This window comes from Acromyrmex echinatior, chromosome 1 (genome assembly GCF_024713525.1).
Source record: "Acromyrmex echinatior isolate Ae372 chromosome 1, ASM2471352v2, whole genome shotgun sequence".
NCBI lineage: Eukaryota > Metazoa > Arthropoda > Insecta > Hymenoptera > Formicidae > Acromyrmex > Acromyrmex echinatior.
In genome coordinates, this window is record NC_141852.1 from 11650119 (window position 1) to 11665127 (window position 15009).

At 31.6% G+C, this 15009-nt stretch overlaps 1 protein-coding gene across 2 annotated transcripts in view; it reads left to right on the forward strand.

Annotated features, from left to right (window-relative positions):
• Positions 1-15009, forward strand: part of LOC105146037 (uncharacterized) — a 112809-nt gene that overhangs the window by 87541 nt on the left and 10259 nt on the right. For both annotated transcript variants that reach the window (XM_087411941.1, XM_087411946.1), the window contains exons 9-10: positions 3180-3316; positions 11144-11220. In XM_087411941.1, the coding sequence (XP_087268067.1) occupies positions 3180-3316; positions 11144-11220 (214 nt within the window). The remainder of the gene's footprint in view (positions 1-3179; positions 3317-11143; positions 11221-15009) is intronic.

Consider the following 15009-nt stretch of genomic DNA (forward strand, 5'->3'; position numbering starts at 1 on the left):
TTATTGTTATTTCCATTACCTATTATTTTTTAAAAATTGTGTGAATTGTTTCTTTAACTTTGCAAATCTATGAGATGACGATAAAAAGTTATATTGATAGACATTAATTGAGCTTAAAAGACTTAGGGTAAGCTTCATTTATTTGACGTCATAGAATTCCGAATTAATATTGCATTTCATTAAAAACAAAGTATTTTAAAACGTAGAAAGCTTAAAACAGTTTGAAAAAAAAATGGTATTCGAGTGCAAGTACCACTCTATATGGCTGAAACGAAAGCTGCAAAGCCTGTAGAATGTGAAAAAAAAATATTGGGAAAGCGGACCGCCAAACGCAATGACGATTCGACTTTTAAGTACTTTGAACGGGCCACGTGCACCGCTTTCGATTTCATGACATTGCGTCATCGGTTTACTTTACTTGCATCGACACACTTCGAAATTTTAATTCTACGAATTTTTAGCTCGATCCTGGCGCTATTGCAACATACGTCATCCAGTTTTTTATTTGACATCCCACTGCTTCAATAAAATCTACAACTTAAACGATTAACTAGAATTTCACGCTTGAAAAGGTGAAACCATCGTATAAAATGTATTTATTTTAGAAAATCAGACCAATTATTTTGACGAGAATAATGGTTACTAAGTTGCGCTTTCGAAATAACACCGCCCAAGAAAAGCTTTTGTTTTGATACATATTATAGTTAATATTAAACAACGAAAGACGCAGTGTAAAATGTACGAAAGTAAAGCTGAATAATGAAAGGGTTTGTATAAAGCTTAGATGAATAAATTAGTTTCTTATTCTTCTTGTTCGAATACCGCCGACGAAATTTCTACTCTGTCAACAATGTCTAGCGTTACAGCTTCTTCAAGGGAAGACGTTCTTTGTTCCATCTTACACCATTATTTCATTAGTCATTCCTTTTCTTTTTGAAACAGGCTTCCAGAAAAACTGAATGATATACAAGAAACAAAGATGGATAAACTTTAGGCTACCGGAAAGCGACCAGTAATGTAAAATTACAACATCGCGTCTTTCATTATTCTCTTAAACAAAATATCGCGAAATACATTTGTGATTTTGTACATATTAATATGCACGAATTATTTATAATATTTGATAACATTTTATAGCTTTTTTTTTACAATAAATTATTATTATACCTGTCATGAATATTTTGTTAGAGTCGTCAAATATGTATGTTAAAAATAATTCGAGAATACAATTAATTTCAACAATAAATCTCGCACGTGAATCTTCAATTCGCGATTGTTTATTTGATTTACAATCGGACATAAAAAATTTCTGTGGAAATCGAATTACATCGACGGCTTGTCGATATTTATTTTGATTTGTTCACATTGTTGCTAATTGATTATGTAATTTTGGGAATTACATAATGAATTTACAAACTCCCGTGACAAAAAGAGTAAAATTTTGAACGATTTATATCGTCAAGAAGCATGTGGCAATAATTTCGTGTAAGTTGGTAAAGTTCTCGTGGTTGCAGCATGAGATGAATGGAAAACGAGGATAGCAAGTTTTAGCCTTTAAGACGGAGGGTGCGCGTAATAATTTCTGATCCCTCGACTTGGCAACAACTTAGTCGCCATCTCTGGTTACCTAACTCTATCCGTAGGAAGCATTGAGGTTGATATATGTACATTGTTATAATTTCGTGTGTCGCGTCAAAACCAAGTTTATCATTTTCGTTTTCGCTAATACGAAAGCACGGTATATGGAACATTATTAAGAGTTACAATAAACGCGGAAACCGGATAGAATATTTCATTGAAACAAGTCGGGGATTATTGACTATCGGAATAGATACAAAAAATTAAAAATAAGTCGTCGACTAAGTGCTTCGAAAGCGAAGTGCTAGCAGCAGAGTTATTTCTAAAATTGGGATCATTTAAGGAACTGGGAAGTGCATCCGGAAACTGAACGCATGATATTAAAAGAAGGAAGCCGTTCATTAATGTAACAAATAGAAGCGAAGAGAGAAAAGAGACTCAAAGAGAGAAAATGGAGTTTAAAGTAAAATATAGATTTAAGAAAAAGGAATGACGAAAATGTTATTTCTGCGAATAAAAACATGTTTGATATCTTTGGAAGTAATGAGATGAATTAAAATCAATTTAGCATAAGACACTTGCACGAACAATTAAATCTTGGAAACAATGTCTACAAACAATAAGATACGAATAATAAGATACTAATAATTGTTTACTTGAAGAAGAAGCGTAACATTAGCTTTGCATGCTAAAAAAGAAAAAATTATTTATGCATTAATTTTTCTGCATTAAAAATTATTTAATATAAATATAAAATAAATATATTGTATAATATAAAATAAATAATAATCTATTGTATTTAAATAACTTCAAATTATCTGATTAAACATTTTTAAATCTTATAATATTTTAACCTTTCTCTCTAAACATTTTTTAAATCTTATATCATATAATTAATTACATACTCTCCTTAAAATTTTTTTTATGTAAATTCACAAATTCTGCATATATGGAAGAATATATAATTCCTTTTTAAAAATAAGTGCACGATATTATGTAATCGATTTTATTCTTGGAAGAATTAAGTATATATTCATTATATATTTATTACATCTCGTTCCGCTTGAAGTTGAAATACTCTTTTAAAATACAGGATATTCCTTTGCGGATTTTGCCTGGTCTTTTAAGAGAGATTTCTTTAATCGTCGTAGAGTCCGACTGAAAAGCACCTAAAATTGAATTATATACTTTTATTCTCAAAAGTTCAGGGATTACGCGGATGAACAGATTGTAGTGGAAACTAAAATTCACATTCGACGAGAATAAAAATTCGTATTTCTCGACGAGAGCTTCGCGGTGTCGTGGTCGCTTATAAATTGTTTTACAATTACTGCGGTGATTACGAGTATGATAGCGATTTAAGCAGAGAGGCAATTTTTCGAAACGTATTCGTGCAATTTTCTACTTTTAATTAACTGATATAGCGCAAACGTTAGTTTTTATATCATATCTGTGATACGCAGTTCGATTATGTTATTTTTATAATGTCTTGGAATTTGGATGACAGATTAAAACTTGTAGTTTGTTACGAAAATATTGTGAAATATTTTTGCCGTCGAAAAATACGAAGATGATTTAACTCGCTATATTATGTGTTACAGGGATGTGCTGAGTCCAGCTTGCGAGCGTCGTGGCGTCGATTTATCGCGCGTCGAAGTCCTGGACAGTTCCTCGACGCCGTTATCTCTGCTGACAACGGACGCTTCCACTCTCGGTGGAAAACATGTACGAGTAATCGGTGAGATTGCATTTTTTTCTAAAATCCGACCGAAACTTTTATAGAAAAAACTGAAAACGAACGCTCATTACGTGTCATTTTCGACTGAAATCATATAACTCTTTTTGATAAATATTAATTTTAATATGTGTAATTATTGTTTCAATAATTAAATTATGATATTTATAAAGAATAAATACTTATATTCTTTGACCAAAATTGGTCAAACACAATCAAAATTTCGGCCAAAATTTAATTATTATTTTAATAAATTATGATATTTATAAAGAAAAAGTATATGGGCATGTCTATACATATGGCCTTTATAGGATTATTATTTTTTAATTTTGGTTTCGATTTCGGTTAAAATTTACATGTAGACGAGTGTTTCGGTTTAGTTTCAGCAAAAATTTCGGTTGGACTCTAATTATTTCACATTCAGATTTAAGTAAATTCTGTCCGAGGATTTAATTATATCAGACGATGTATACGCGTTAGATTGATTCCTCTATTTTTGCTTCCTTGCTGTCATATTTTATTCCATCTGATTAGACCTTCAATAATAAATATTGAAATTTGCACTCTTACTTATTTTACATTAATGTAAAATAATGTAATACATGAAAGAACAGTTTTATAATTACAGCATCGAAAAATTTAATTAAATTTGAAAATAATTTTATTGAATTATCAAAATAATTACATTAAAATGATAGAATGCTTAAGCATTGATGACAATGCTGCAAAAAGTTTTAAGCGTCCTAATATAATTATTTTGATCAAAACAAAATTGTCAATCAATTTATTTTCAAATTTATAAATTAATTAAATTTTTAGATACTTTAGTAAAAATTTCCAACAATATATAAACATTTAAAAAAAGTAAAAAAGTAAAATGTCTTTTCCTATAAACCTTCACAGCGATCATACTATATGTAATATATATATATATATATATATATATATATATATATATTGGGTGTTGGAATTAATTCGTAGCGTTTTACAAGTGATGGGAAGTACTTTCATTAATGTATTTTTTAATGCTCATGTGAAATAAATAACATTCTTTCATTTAAAAACGCTACGAATTAATTCCAACACCTAATATATATATATATATATATATATATATATATATATACGAGTTTTTTAAAATAATAACTTGATCGCGATCGAATTTTGCGATAAAAAAAATGGTCAGAAATTAATTCTTGTATGTCATAGTACTTGACGAACAGTAATTATCGTCCAGACTGTTTGACATTAATTTTCACACGTTCCTTTGAACGCACCACTCAATGCTTGGTTTCGACTACGATAATTAATTAATTATTAATAGTGCATTGGAACGCTCCGGCTCATTTGTGGCTAGCGAATATTGAGCACAATCAATTATTCTGCACCGAATGAGATGGTCTAGCGAATTCCCGAGGTTTGATTAATCTACAACCACATAGACACAGTCCGGACGAAGTTGAGTGACATAAATCGCGAATGGATCATACGCGTCGAAGAAAGTCTGGATTTTCGAGAGAATAGGCAGCTGTCGTAAATTATCGATGTCCATGTCATAAAATGGAGTTTGTGATATTTATATCACAAAACGGATTCTAGAATTAACTTTCTTGAAGACGTTTTTCGCCGATGATATTTTAAGAAAGTACTTAGTTTTCTTTTGAATTTCATTAAATTTCTTTTCATTGTATTTTTATTTAACTTATAATTCTTTTTAGAATTTTCTTTTTAGAGGAATTTTCGATGCTTCTTAAGATATTCTCTGTGACAAGTTAAAACTCTGTAAATTTCCTTATACACTTTTAAGATATTGACAAATATATAATACTTATTATTGCATAGTTAGATTTACTTAATTAGGCGCAAAGTTAATCGGCTTAGGCGCAAAGTTAATCGACGCGTGAAATAATTCAACGCCTTTGTTGAATCATGACAGATCATGCACAAACCATTCCCTTGTTTCCCCTGATTAATTTAATTGTCTTCCGGCGACTTGAGGCAACGAAGATATTCGGTGACGACAGGCAAGGGTTTCGAGGAATCGTTAATAGATAATGAAGAACGGACGAATAATTAAATTCACCTTCTTTGCAGTCTGGTCAGAAGGATAATGAAAGCTTGGCAAATGAAGCAGACTGATAAAATTCTTTTCTTTCTGTGCATGTATTTTCTTAAGTACTTTAAAGGAGTGTCTTGTACTTTTTCTCTAATAAAAATTGCATACTTCCACAATTTAATTTTGTACAGATAATTCTAATAATTCCAAATAAATTCTTAATTGCACATCTGATCGAAAATTGCACTTCACACTGTTAGATATCAAAGGAGCAATGATCCAATTAATCCAAATCTTTTAAGTTAAAAATAGCATTTATTTTTAATTTCTATGTATGTCAAAATGTAAATTAATCCATTTCTTTGATTAGTTTCAAAGTAAATAACGTCTACGTTAACGTACTTAGTAAATAATAAATTAAATTTGATTAAAATATAATTCTGTATATTTTCTTGATTTAAATTATTTAAAATAAAATTAATATAAGACTCAATTAAAATCACAACTACTTGATACAAAAAGAGGGGTAATAAACAAATATTTTGGCCTTTATCACATAATTAGTCAAATACGGTACGTAATAACTACGAGGGCAGTTTAATAAGTCAGTGACTTTTTTAACTTTTTTTTCCAAAATTTGACTTATTTTCAACATGATCTTTTTTAAAAAATCATTGATTTATTAAATTGCTCACTTATTGGTATAAAACTGTCAGACGTTTATCAAACTTTGTGATATTATAACTGCTTAACAACTATGAACATTTTAATAAGCGCAGTTTCCTCAACAATCTTATTAATTTGTAATTAAAACCTTCTAACTTGCTCTGTCTTGTTGAACCATAACGTAAAAGCTCCAACTTATTATAAATTATTAACTCCATTGTTTCAGTTAAATTAATGATATAAATGACTATCTAAAAAATGATTAAAAATAACCTAAATTGAATATAATTTGACATAAATTTAACATTGCAGACGGTTGAACTATTTTCAACTTACACGAAATACATTTGCTGTTATAATTATTCCTTTTAATTGCAACTTTTAATTACCATCCTTGTTAACAACGTTTAGTTCCTCCTAATAGTGTTAACTTATCTTTTAATCGTTTTATGTATCGCATGTTAAATAGCAGCTATTTCGTAAAAGGGAAAATATAAAGGGAAAAGATAGAGCAGAAAATGCGTCCGCACTTCACAGGGAGTAAACACATTTTTATCCATTCGAAACATACACATAAATAAATCGCAAGCCCAAAGTCGTTTCATGCTGGCTTCATGCCTCTATCCTCATTTTTCCGTGTCTGTAGGATATTTGAAGTGCAACACAACTGTATGTGCATGCAAACAATGCAGCTTAATGCAATAATTTATTGAGGCGATAAATTTCGTCGTTGTATTTTTCGAGCGAAAGAGAATTTTCACATGGAGAAGAAGTTCACATGAAGAAAAGAAAGACGGGCAGCAAAATGTGTTCGCGGACGACGTCTACATAATTCTCTCAGGGCGAAAAAAGGCAAGAAAAGTGAAACAGGAATAGAAGAGCAATAAAAGAAACGCAACTCAACGCTTTTACGGAAAATTTTCTTAGTTACTTAACTTACGCCGCTATTTCGTTTCCATCATGATTTCCCCGATGAATTTGAACCTGAGAGAGGAGTGCGTGTACAACGCGGAGAGGTCACACATTCCGTCGAGTGATTTCGAGAGAACGATCGTGCATCCGATGAAAAGCCTCAGCATGGAATGGATACGAATAACGTGTACAATGCCTCTTCCTGAAATAGCATCGCGTTTGCTACATGATTGTATGCTGCGCTAGGAATTTAAAACAACCGACGTTTATATCTCCAACAAGCATGATTTGACGTTGAAATTAAATCAATTTCAAAAATAAAAAGTTCTAGACATACTTATCAGATAGAATTTCAATTACTATCTTGTTATTATTGTATTATAAGGTAAGCTTGAATAACTAATCATACAATGCTATTCCTAATAAAAAACTGAGTCAAAAAGTCCTCTATCATTTTGCAATTTTCACAATAGTTAACGAGATATTAATTTCAAAAGATCGCCGAATAAACGGATAAAATCGATGTTATATATGACAATTTTAAGATATTTTTCAATGTTGTGAAATATCTTGAAAATGTTTCTTGAAGAACTCTTAAAGATATCTTAAAGCTGTCTTGTATGTCACAATTTTAGACATTTTGCTCATTTGATGATTAAAAAAAAGTATTGCGAAAATTGCAAAAAAAGGACTTTTCGACTCAGTTTTTATTAGGAATAGCATTACATGGGCATTATTTCAGATACACCGTGTAATTCAATTTCAAACGTAGTACAATTTCAAACGTGGTACAATTTGAACGAAATAAGAATTGAAGCCAATTTTCGAAATCCAAGTTTACTTTTTCCTGTTTGGGATACTTTTCAGTATCCTTCTTACAATGAGAAGGTTGTTAAACTTGAACCTTGAAAATTGAATTCAATTTCTTTCGTATAGAATTGTACCATATTCAAAATTGTATCACCTTGACTCTACCATATTCTTACATAAAATGTTTCAGAGAAAGGGTTACGAACTTTTAGATCATATAGAACTTATTAAAATAAAAAACAAGAAAATAAACATATTTTCCAAAACTAATTTATTAGATTTATTGAGAAAATCTAAATTTAATTTATTAAGATCCAAACAATAATGGAGTACGATTTATTGCAGTTTGTTATAGTGTGTATAAACCTATTAACGTAGATTAGTTTCTCTATTTAAAAGCATACTTTCTAAACAAACATTATGAGAAATGTAGCGGAACATTTATTATCACTTCAAATATGGAGACGAACAATCTCGGAAACTTCTCTTCTGTTTATTAAACAATGCGTCATGTTTGCTATAGCAAGTGCTTTATATTTAATCGATATATGTAGACCTTTGCCATATACAAATCATTGAAATGGAGGGAAATCACGTAGAACATTGCTGTAAAGATAACATAGCTATTCAATAACATAACTATTCAAATCTCGATAATAAGTATTGATTTTAGGAAATGAAATTATTAAGATTTTTTTTTTTTTTTTTTTTTTTCGAAGTACTGTATGTTCGAAGAGTTCGCAATCTTCTTTCTGAAACGAGTATATAATGGTGCTTTCTTCTTTCTTTAAGAATATCGTAGCTTTCGGAAATAACAGCGCAATCTCACAAGTTCGATACGAATATTCTGCATTAAATATTCGCGCGCGACAGGAATCGGTTTTGGATCGTAATATATACGCATATAAATGCAAGCGAGCGTAATTCCGATACGACGACGGTACGCAACGACCGTGTCGGAAAAATGTTCAATTTCCTCGCCGTCGGGCTCGGGTAGAACGGAATCAGGATACACTCACCCGCGATCGACAGATCGCCAATAATATTCTCTGTAGCTGAAAGTCGCCAGGTTTCTTTTGTAATCATGCGCCAGGACGATTGGCGATGGAGAAGAGTATGCGATATTATTCAAGAGCGAAAAAGCAAGCCACGCGTTGTCATGTGGCGCAAAATTAATGAGTCAGAACGAGAAAAGGAGATATGTTTCCCCGGAGGAAAGAAAAGTTACGCATGAAACAGCATGTAACAGCTGTTCTTCATAAAATTGTCACGGCAGTCACGATGCTGTGTTATTTATTGTTATCATTCTGTAAACGTGTTTAAAAAATTTCAAGGTAAATTTCAAGAGTAAATTCATGTATAATATAAATGTATAAAATATAGATATATCATATATTATCAAAACAATTTCTCGACGTAATATTAGTACTATAGATCTCACACAGATAAGGCACGTTCTTCGATCACTCTATAATAATGATAGTAGTAATGACTGACACTAGCCAGACAGTAGTCTTTACTACTTGCATGCTGCTTATCTTAAAATTCGCGTTTTAAAGAATCTATAATTTGCGTCAGAGATCTCAAGACAGAATTTTATTTATAATTGCATGTATCATGTATTTTGTTTGTGTATGTTTTAATATATATTATGTGTGAATTTTTTCGATCTTTAAATATTTTTTATATTATACGAAACACATAAAATTTTAAATATTCAAATACGAATTGTATACAATCGTCGAACTATAAATCTTACACACACAAACACACACACACACATTATATATATGAATCAAATAAATAAATAATTATATAAGTTATATAAAGCGACTAGAACAACATTTTAATAAGGTTTAAAATATAGTTGCAAAAATGGCACGATGCAATACTTATATAGATATAAATCATAATCAATATCGCAAAAAAAGAGCTATAAGAAAACTCATCGTAACAAACAATGTAGCAATGCTGTTGTAACAAAATATCTGTAAGAAATTCATTAACTTCAGAAAGAATTATCGAGACGTGATAATCCCAAGTCGGAAATATGAGGATTATTATTTCCCTCCGTAGTTAGGAAATAAAGCTCTACGAGGAAAACTTTCGTCTGCGTACGAACGGACGGAATCACGTCAGATCAGAATAATACACAGCGATTTTCTCACATTTTTTCGTTCAATGTTCTGGACCGAATGAGTAGTTGTTGCGTCGCGATGAAATTAAACCGGAACCAATTACAGAAAGTTCCGCATGTCCAAGGAACTGCAACCGGAACAAACGGGTCACCGTGAGGGTCCAGATGTTAGTATGATGAGGTAATATATCCTAGAGGTAATATAGCGATGATGCACAACTCCGGGTGATTAAAATTCGAAACTAAATCCGTAACAAGGCGATTGCGAACGTTATATGTAACAGACCGCAATTAAAGCGCTGTATCTATAGTATACTGCGAATGCGTGTGTGGAAGTTATATTCTAAAATTGCTTTCTATACAGCGTAACTAAATTTCCAGCTTAAGCGTATAATGATTTCATTTATGATAATCTACTTGTGTGTAAATAAACGCGCAAATTGTATGGGAAAATGATGATTCTATATGATAAAATAACTCGAAATTTAGAACTTTTATATAAACAGAAATGAGCTTCAAAAATGATTTCCATAGATTGTCTATTTTTAAATAATTGCACATGCTCTGTCGTTTACATTTTTATTTTTATAAGACGATGATGAAATTTTAATTCAATGGACAAATGTAAGTGATTCATTTATCTTCGGATAATGGTAGAGTTTAATGCTGATACAGCGACCTTTGTAATGCGTTTGATCCTTTGATCCTTTTACGCGCAGAAAAGGCAAAGTTCTAACGCGAGCGTGAGCTGCAGACTATCGCTATGAAAGAGCTCTCAAAATGCAAAATTAGGCCGCCCCAGGCACGTACGATTTAAATGGTTCTCGTGACTTTTTCACGCATTACAGAAATGTTACGCGCGTCGATAATACAAACCCGTTCGATCTGCAAACCCCGCTGCAGTTCAATGCAGCGTTCCATATGCCTTGCGGGCGTTTAAATATAGAGCGAATTCATTCAATGCACGGTGAAAATAACATTTGCAACGTCAACAAAAAAGATTGGCATCCTCTTGCATATTTTATATCGCGACCTATTTGCAGAGTGTTTTCGCTAAATTAAAGTTTTTTAATTATAGAATGCGTATTACTGTATTTTAAATTTTCGATGTTGATTCACTAATAGGAATTATTGTTAGGTAGAAATTGCTTTCCTTGAAATTATTAGAAAATAATTGACAGGATGCCCGTCCGATTGAAAATATCTACAGAAATTCATAATCACCGCAACTCTCGCTTTCTCATTTCAGTTAAAGACGAAAGATTGAATTCTCGAACGCCCAGCCAAAGAGGAAATCAGAACGTGCTGTTACGGAAAGCCAGTGGGGTAAGTAGTTTACTTCCTTCCAAATAATTCTCTACTAAACTCTGCGACAATAAAATTAAATTAAATAGAGCGCATCTCTCACAAATATAATAAATCTTTAATTAACTCAACTTTGTCGCGATAGGACCTCTTAAGTCTATGTCATACTACGCAGACTGAGAGATGGAGACTGAGGATTGCAAATTAGAATTTAGAGATTAGAATTCAACCAATCAGATACTTAATTTTAATCACACGCGCGCGCGCGTGTGTGTGTGTGTGTGTGTGTGTTCTAATTATATAGTTGAATTCTAATCTTTAATCCTCAGTTTCTCCAATGTCTAGTGTGTGACATGGACTTTAAAATTAAAGAAGAATTTGCATTGCGATTTTGCATTAACTCGGAAAGTATTACGTATCCGGATGCTTCGCAAAAGACGTGTATCAGCCTCGACATATCATCATTCGAATAGGAGCACCTTTGTGCCCCACCATGCTTTTTTTCGAAGGCTCGTGAGATGAAGCGAACATTTTAGCATCTCTGTGAACAATATATGCTTGTAGTCCTGTTACGAGCCTTGACCTGCTGGTAGAGCGATAACAATACGGCCAAGCTGACAAAGACAAATCGTAAAACGATTCGCCGGGCAGAAACAAAGCCGCACCGAGCAAGATGCGACGGCGCATCATCGGTTTAACGCTGTCGATATCGTGAACGAGACTTTCCCGCGGGAATTTTCCTAGCGAACCAGAAACTTTTACGAAAATCAAACTAATAAAAAACACAATCAATTATAATTTAAATATAATCAGTCTGGAAAAATGAGGTATCAACATGAGGCATTATCTTAATTGAAAATAAGTTTGTTAATTTAATAACACTGTTAATGAAATAAATACTTATGTTCTTATTTTAATAAAATTTTATTTGTTTCATTAATACTGTTGTTATAAATCAACAAGATTATTTTCAATTAAAATAATGCTGTTGAAACAATATCATTTTTTCAGTGTATTAATTTATATTATCCACGCGTTATGTTTCGATTTAACAATGAGACAGGGGATTTATTTTTAATCCTTAGTATCCACACGATTAAGTCATTCATATCCTGCGCATTTCTTTTTTTAACTAGGAATATAAAGTAATTAGTTACAACATTTAGAGGAAAGGCCTCTATTTTGAGATACCGAGTTCATTTTGGGTAAATGTTAGAAATCTATGGACAGAATTTAAAAAAATAATAGGTTATTTTGAAGGGAATTTAGTAAGCTTTAAGATTATGTAAAATTTAATTCAAATTTTATTTTTTTTTATAAAATAAAGAAATGTAAAAAATCGCAAAATCAAAAAATTGCTTCTAATATGATATGTCCCAAGGAGATAATAATCGATAATAAAACGCAAAATACATCAGTATTGCAATTAAAAAAAAACTTTATTTAATGTTTCTAAAATACAAATAAACGGCCAATGCGCGTACAAAATGTGTATGCGATTCATTGTACTTAGCTGACTCGTCTTCAGGTAGTTAGAACCAAGCATCGCACTCGATGTTTCGATTGTCCTTTTGATTATTGTATAATAACATTTATACTTTAGCAACGATTTTCACTATGACATGAGTTATTTCATATTAGAAATACCCTGGGTATCTTATATTATATGATTTCCGCGGCTTACGATTTTGCGATCTAACTTCAAATCTAACTTCTGTAATTAAGCAATTTAACATATCATGTATTTTTCTATTAGTATGATCTTACTCTATCACCACATGAAGAATTTATTGCCAAATATTTACTTATTAAATAATAAACAAGGTTTAAAAGCTCATCTCAATGGAATTTAAAGACATCCAAATTCTAAAATCTTTTTTTGCAACGACTACAGGCATAATTTAATAACGAATTTTCCACTAAATAGTTTTCAATCCAAGAACAATAAATTCATGATGGAATCAATAGATAGTGTTTATTAATTTAGCGGAATATTAGGCTATCTCATAATAGGGGGGCTTTCCTCTATATATAATTGTTTTTAATACACAATCTTATAATATATTATATATATATATATAAACTTTTCTAAAGATGTTAAAGTATATGCAAAAATTACTTAATAATTTTTGTATATTTGTTAAAATGATGAAAATTAACTTGGGACATGATCGATCCATCGTGTGTAGTAAAAGTCCAAAAAATTGTCGAGTGTACTATGAGTTAAAATATTTTTTCCTGTAGTAAAATTTATTATAATTTATTACTTAATTATAATATATTTTTTGTCTCAAAATATAATATTTCACTATAGTATGACTTTCTTATCCTAACAGCCTAAAAACCTAATCTACAATTCTTTATTTCCTGTTTCTTGCTTTGTACCACGATCTTATTTATTTACGATCGTTTTATCGACAATCACGTTTCTTTTTACGTATCTCTTCCGAAGTTCAACTTTTATTTCAGATGAAGTTCGTCAACTTTTATTTCAGAGAAAACGAAGAAACTGAATAAAAGGTAAAAAGACAAGAAGTAAAAAGTCATAAAAAGCAAAAAACAGTAAACAAGGAGTACACTGTAAATTAAGCTTAAAGGTTAAAAGAAATGCTACATGGATATATCACACAACTGAATGTTTTTCTGGGTGCTTTTTATTTAATGACACAAATTAACACAAGTGTCGTTCTAACTTTGTTACTCTCTGAATGGCAAAAAACATAGAATGATGCTTGTATCGACTTCCCAAGGAACACATAAAAGTCAATAAAAAAATCAAAATTACATGAAAATGACTTGATTTTGATGCTTAAAGTCAATAAACAGTCAAATTTTGTAACTACATAAATTATCGTTCTGATATTCAAAAATTCCTTGGATTGGGTCTGCATTAAATAGAAAGATCCCAATATAAATCTAATTGATCGATGTACAATACTACACAACATAATTTTGATTAAAATTTCCTATACAACTCGTTCGATATTGTTCCTAGCATTACTATCCCGAGTGCACATCCGATTCCTAGCGTCGCGGTTACCATTGTCTTCGCCGAACGCCCCGCAATTGTCCGAGTGACAATTACGCGAGCGTTCCGGCTTGATTCGCGTAACTGCAAACGTGACACAGCTGCCTCATCTGTACCGGATGCAGCCGGATTAATCCGCTCGGTCAGCAATGTGTGTAATCTGTCGCGTGTTTGTGCCAGTTCGAACGTGACACGATCCAGGTAGAAATGAAGCTAACAAATTTCAATCCTCGAAAAGTACCAAAGACAGAGCTGCGAGCGTCAGTAGAATAAATGCGAACTTGACCCGACACACCTTCGATCGTCTATTCTCGGCGCGTTTTCCGCCACGGACGAGTACGTGTATGATCAAATTTAAATTTCGTCGCTATTTCGCTAATTCACAATTTTTTCGATTTTATTTTAAATAAATATCGAAGTGTATGCGTGTGTAAGATTAAAACAAATTTAATTAAACTTTTTAATTAAATTAAATTCTGCAAAATACCATTTTAGAATAATGAGAAAAAAAGAGCAATTCTGAAACACTGCGCATTTCATTAATTTTATTTTATTTTCGTTTATTGCTTGATTTTTAGTTTTTTTCGCAGTTACGTAATCGACGTTGATCGGTGCGGTTTACAGATCGCCGCGTGCCGTTGTGTTTTCAGTGTGACGAACGACGTACACATTAAAGACATGGTAGACTGCAATAAAGATCCGTTATCATCGTTATTATTACAGTGTACTTCCGGAGATGAAATCTGCCTGCATTTTCGTGTCACGTGAAACGAGCAGGCGAA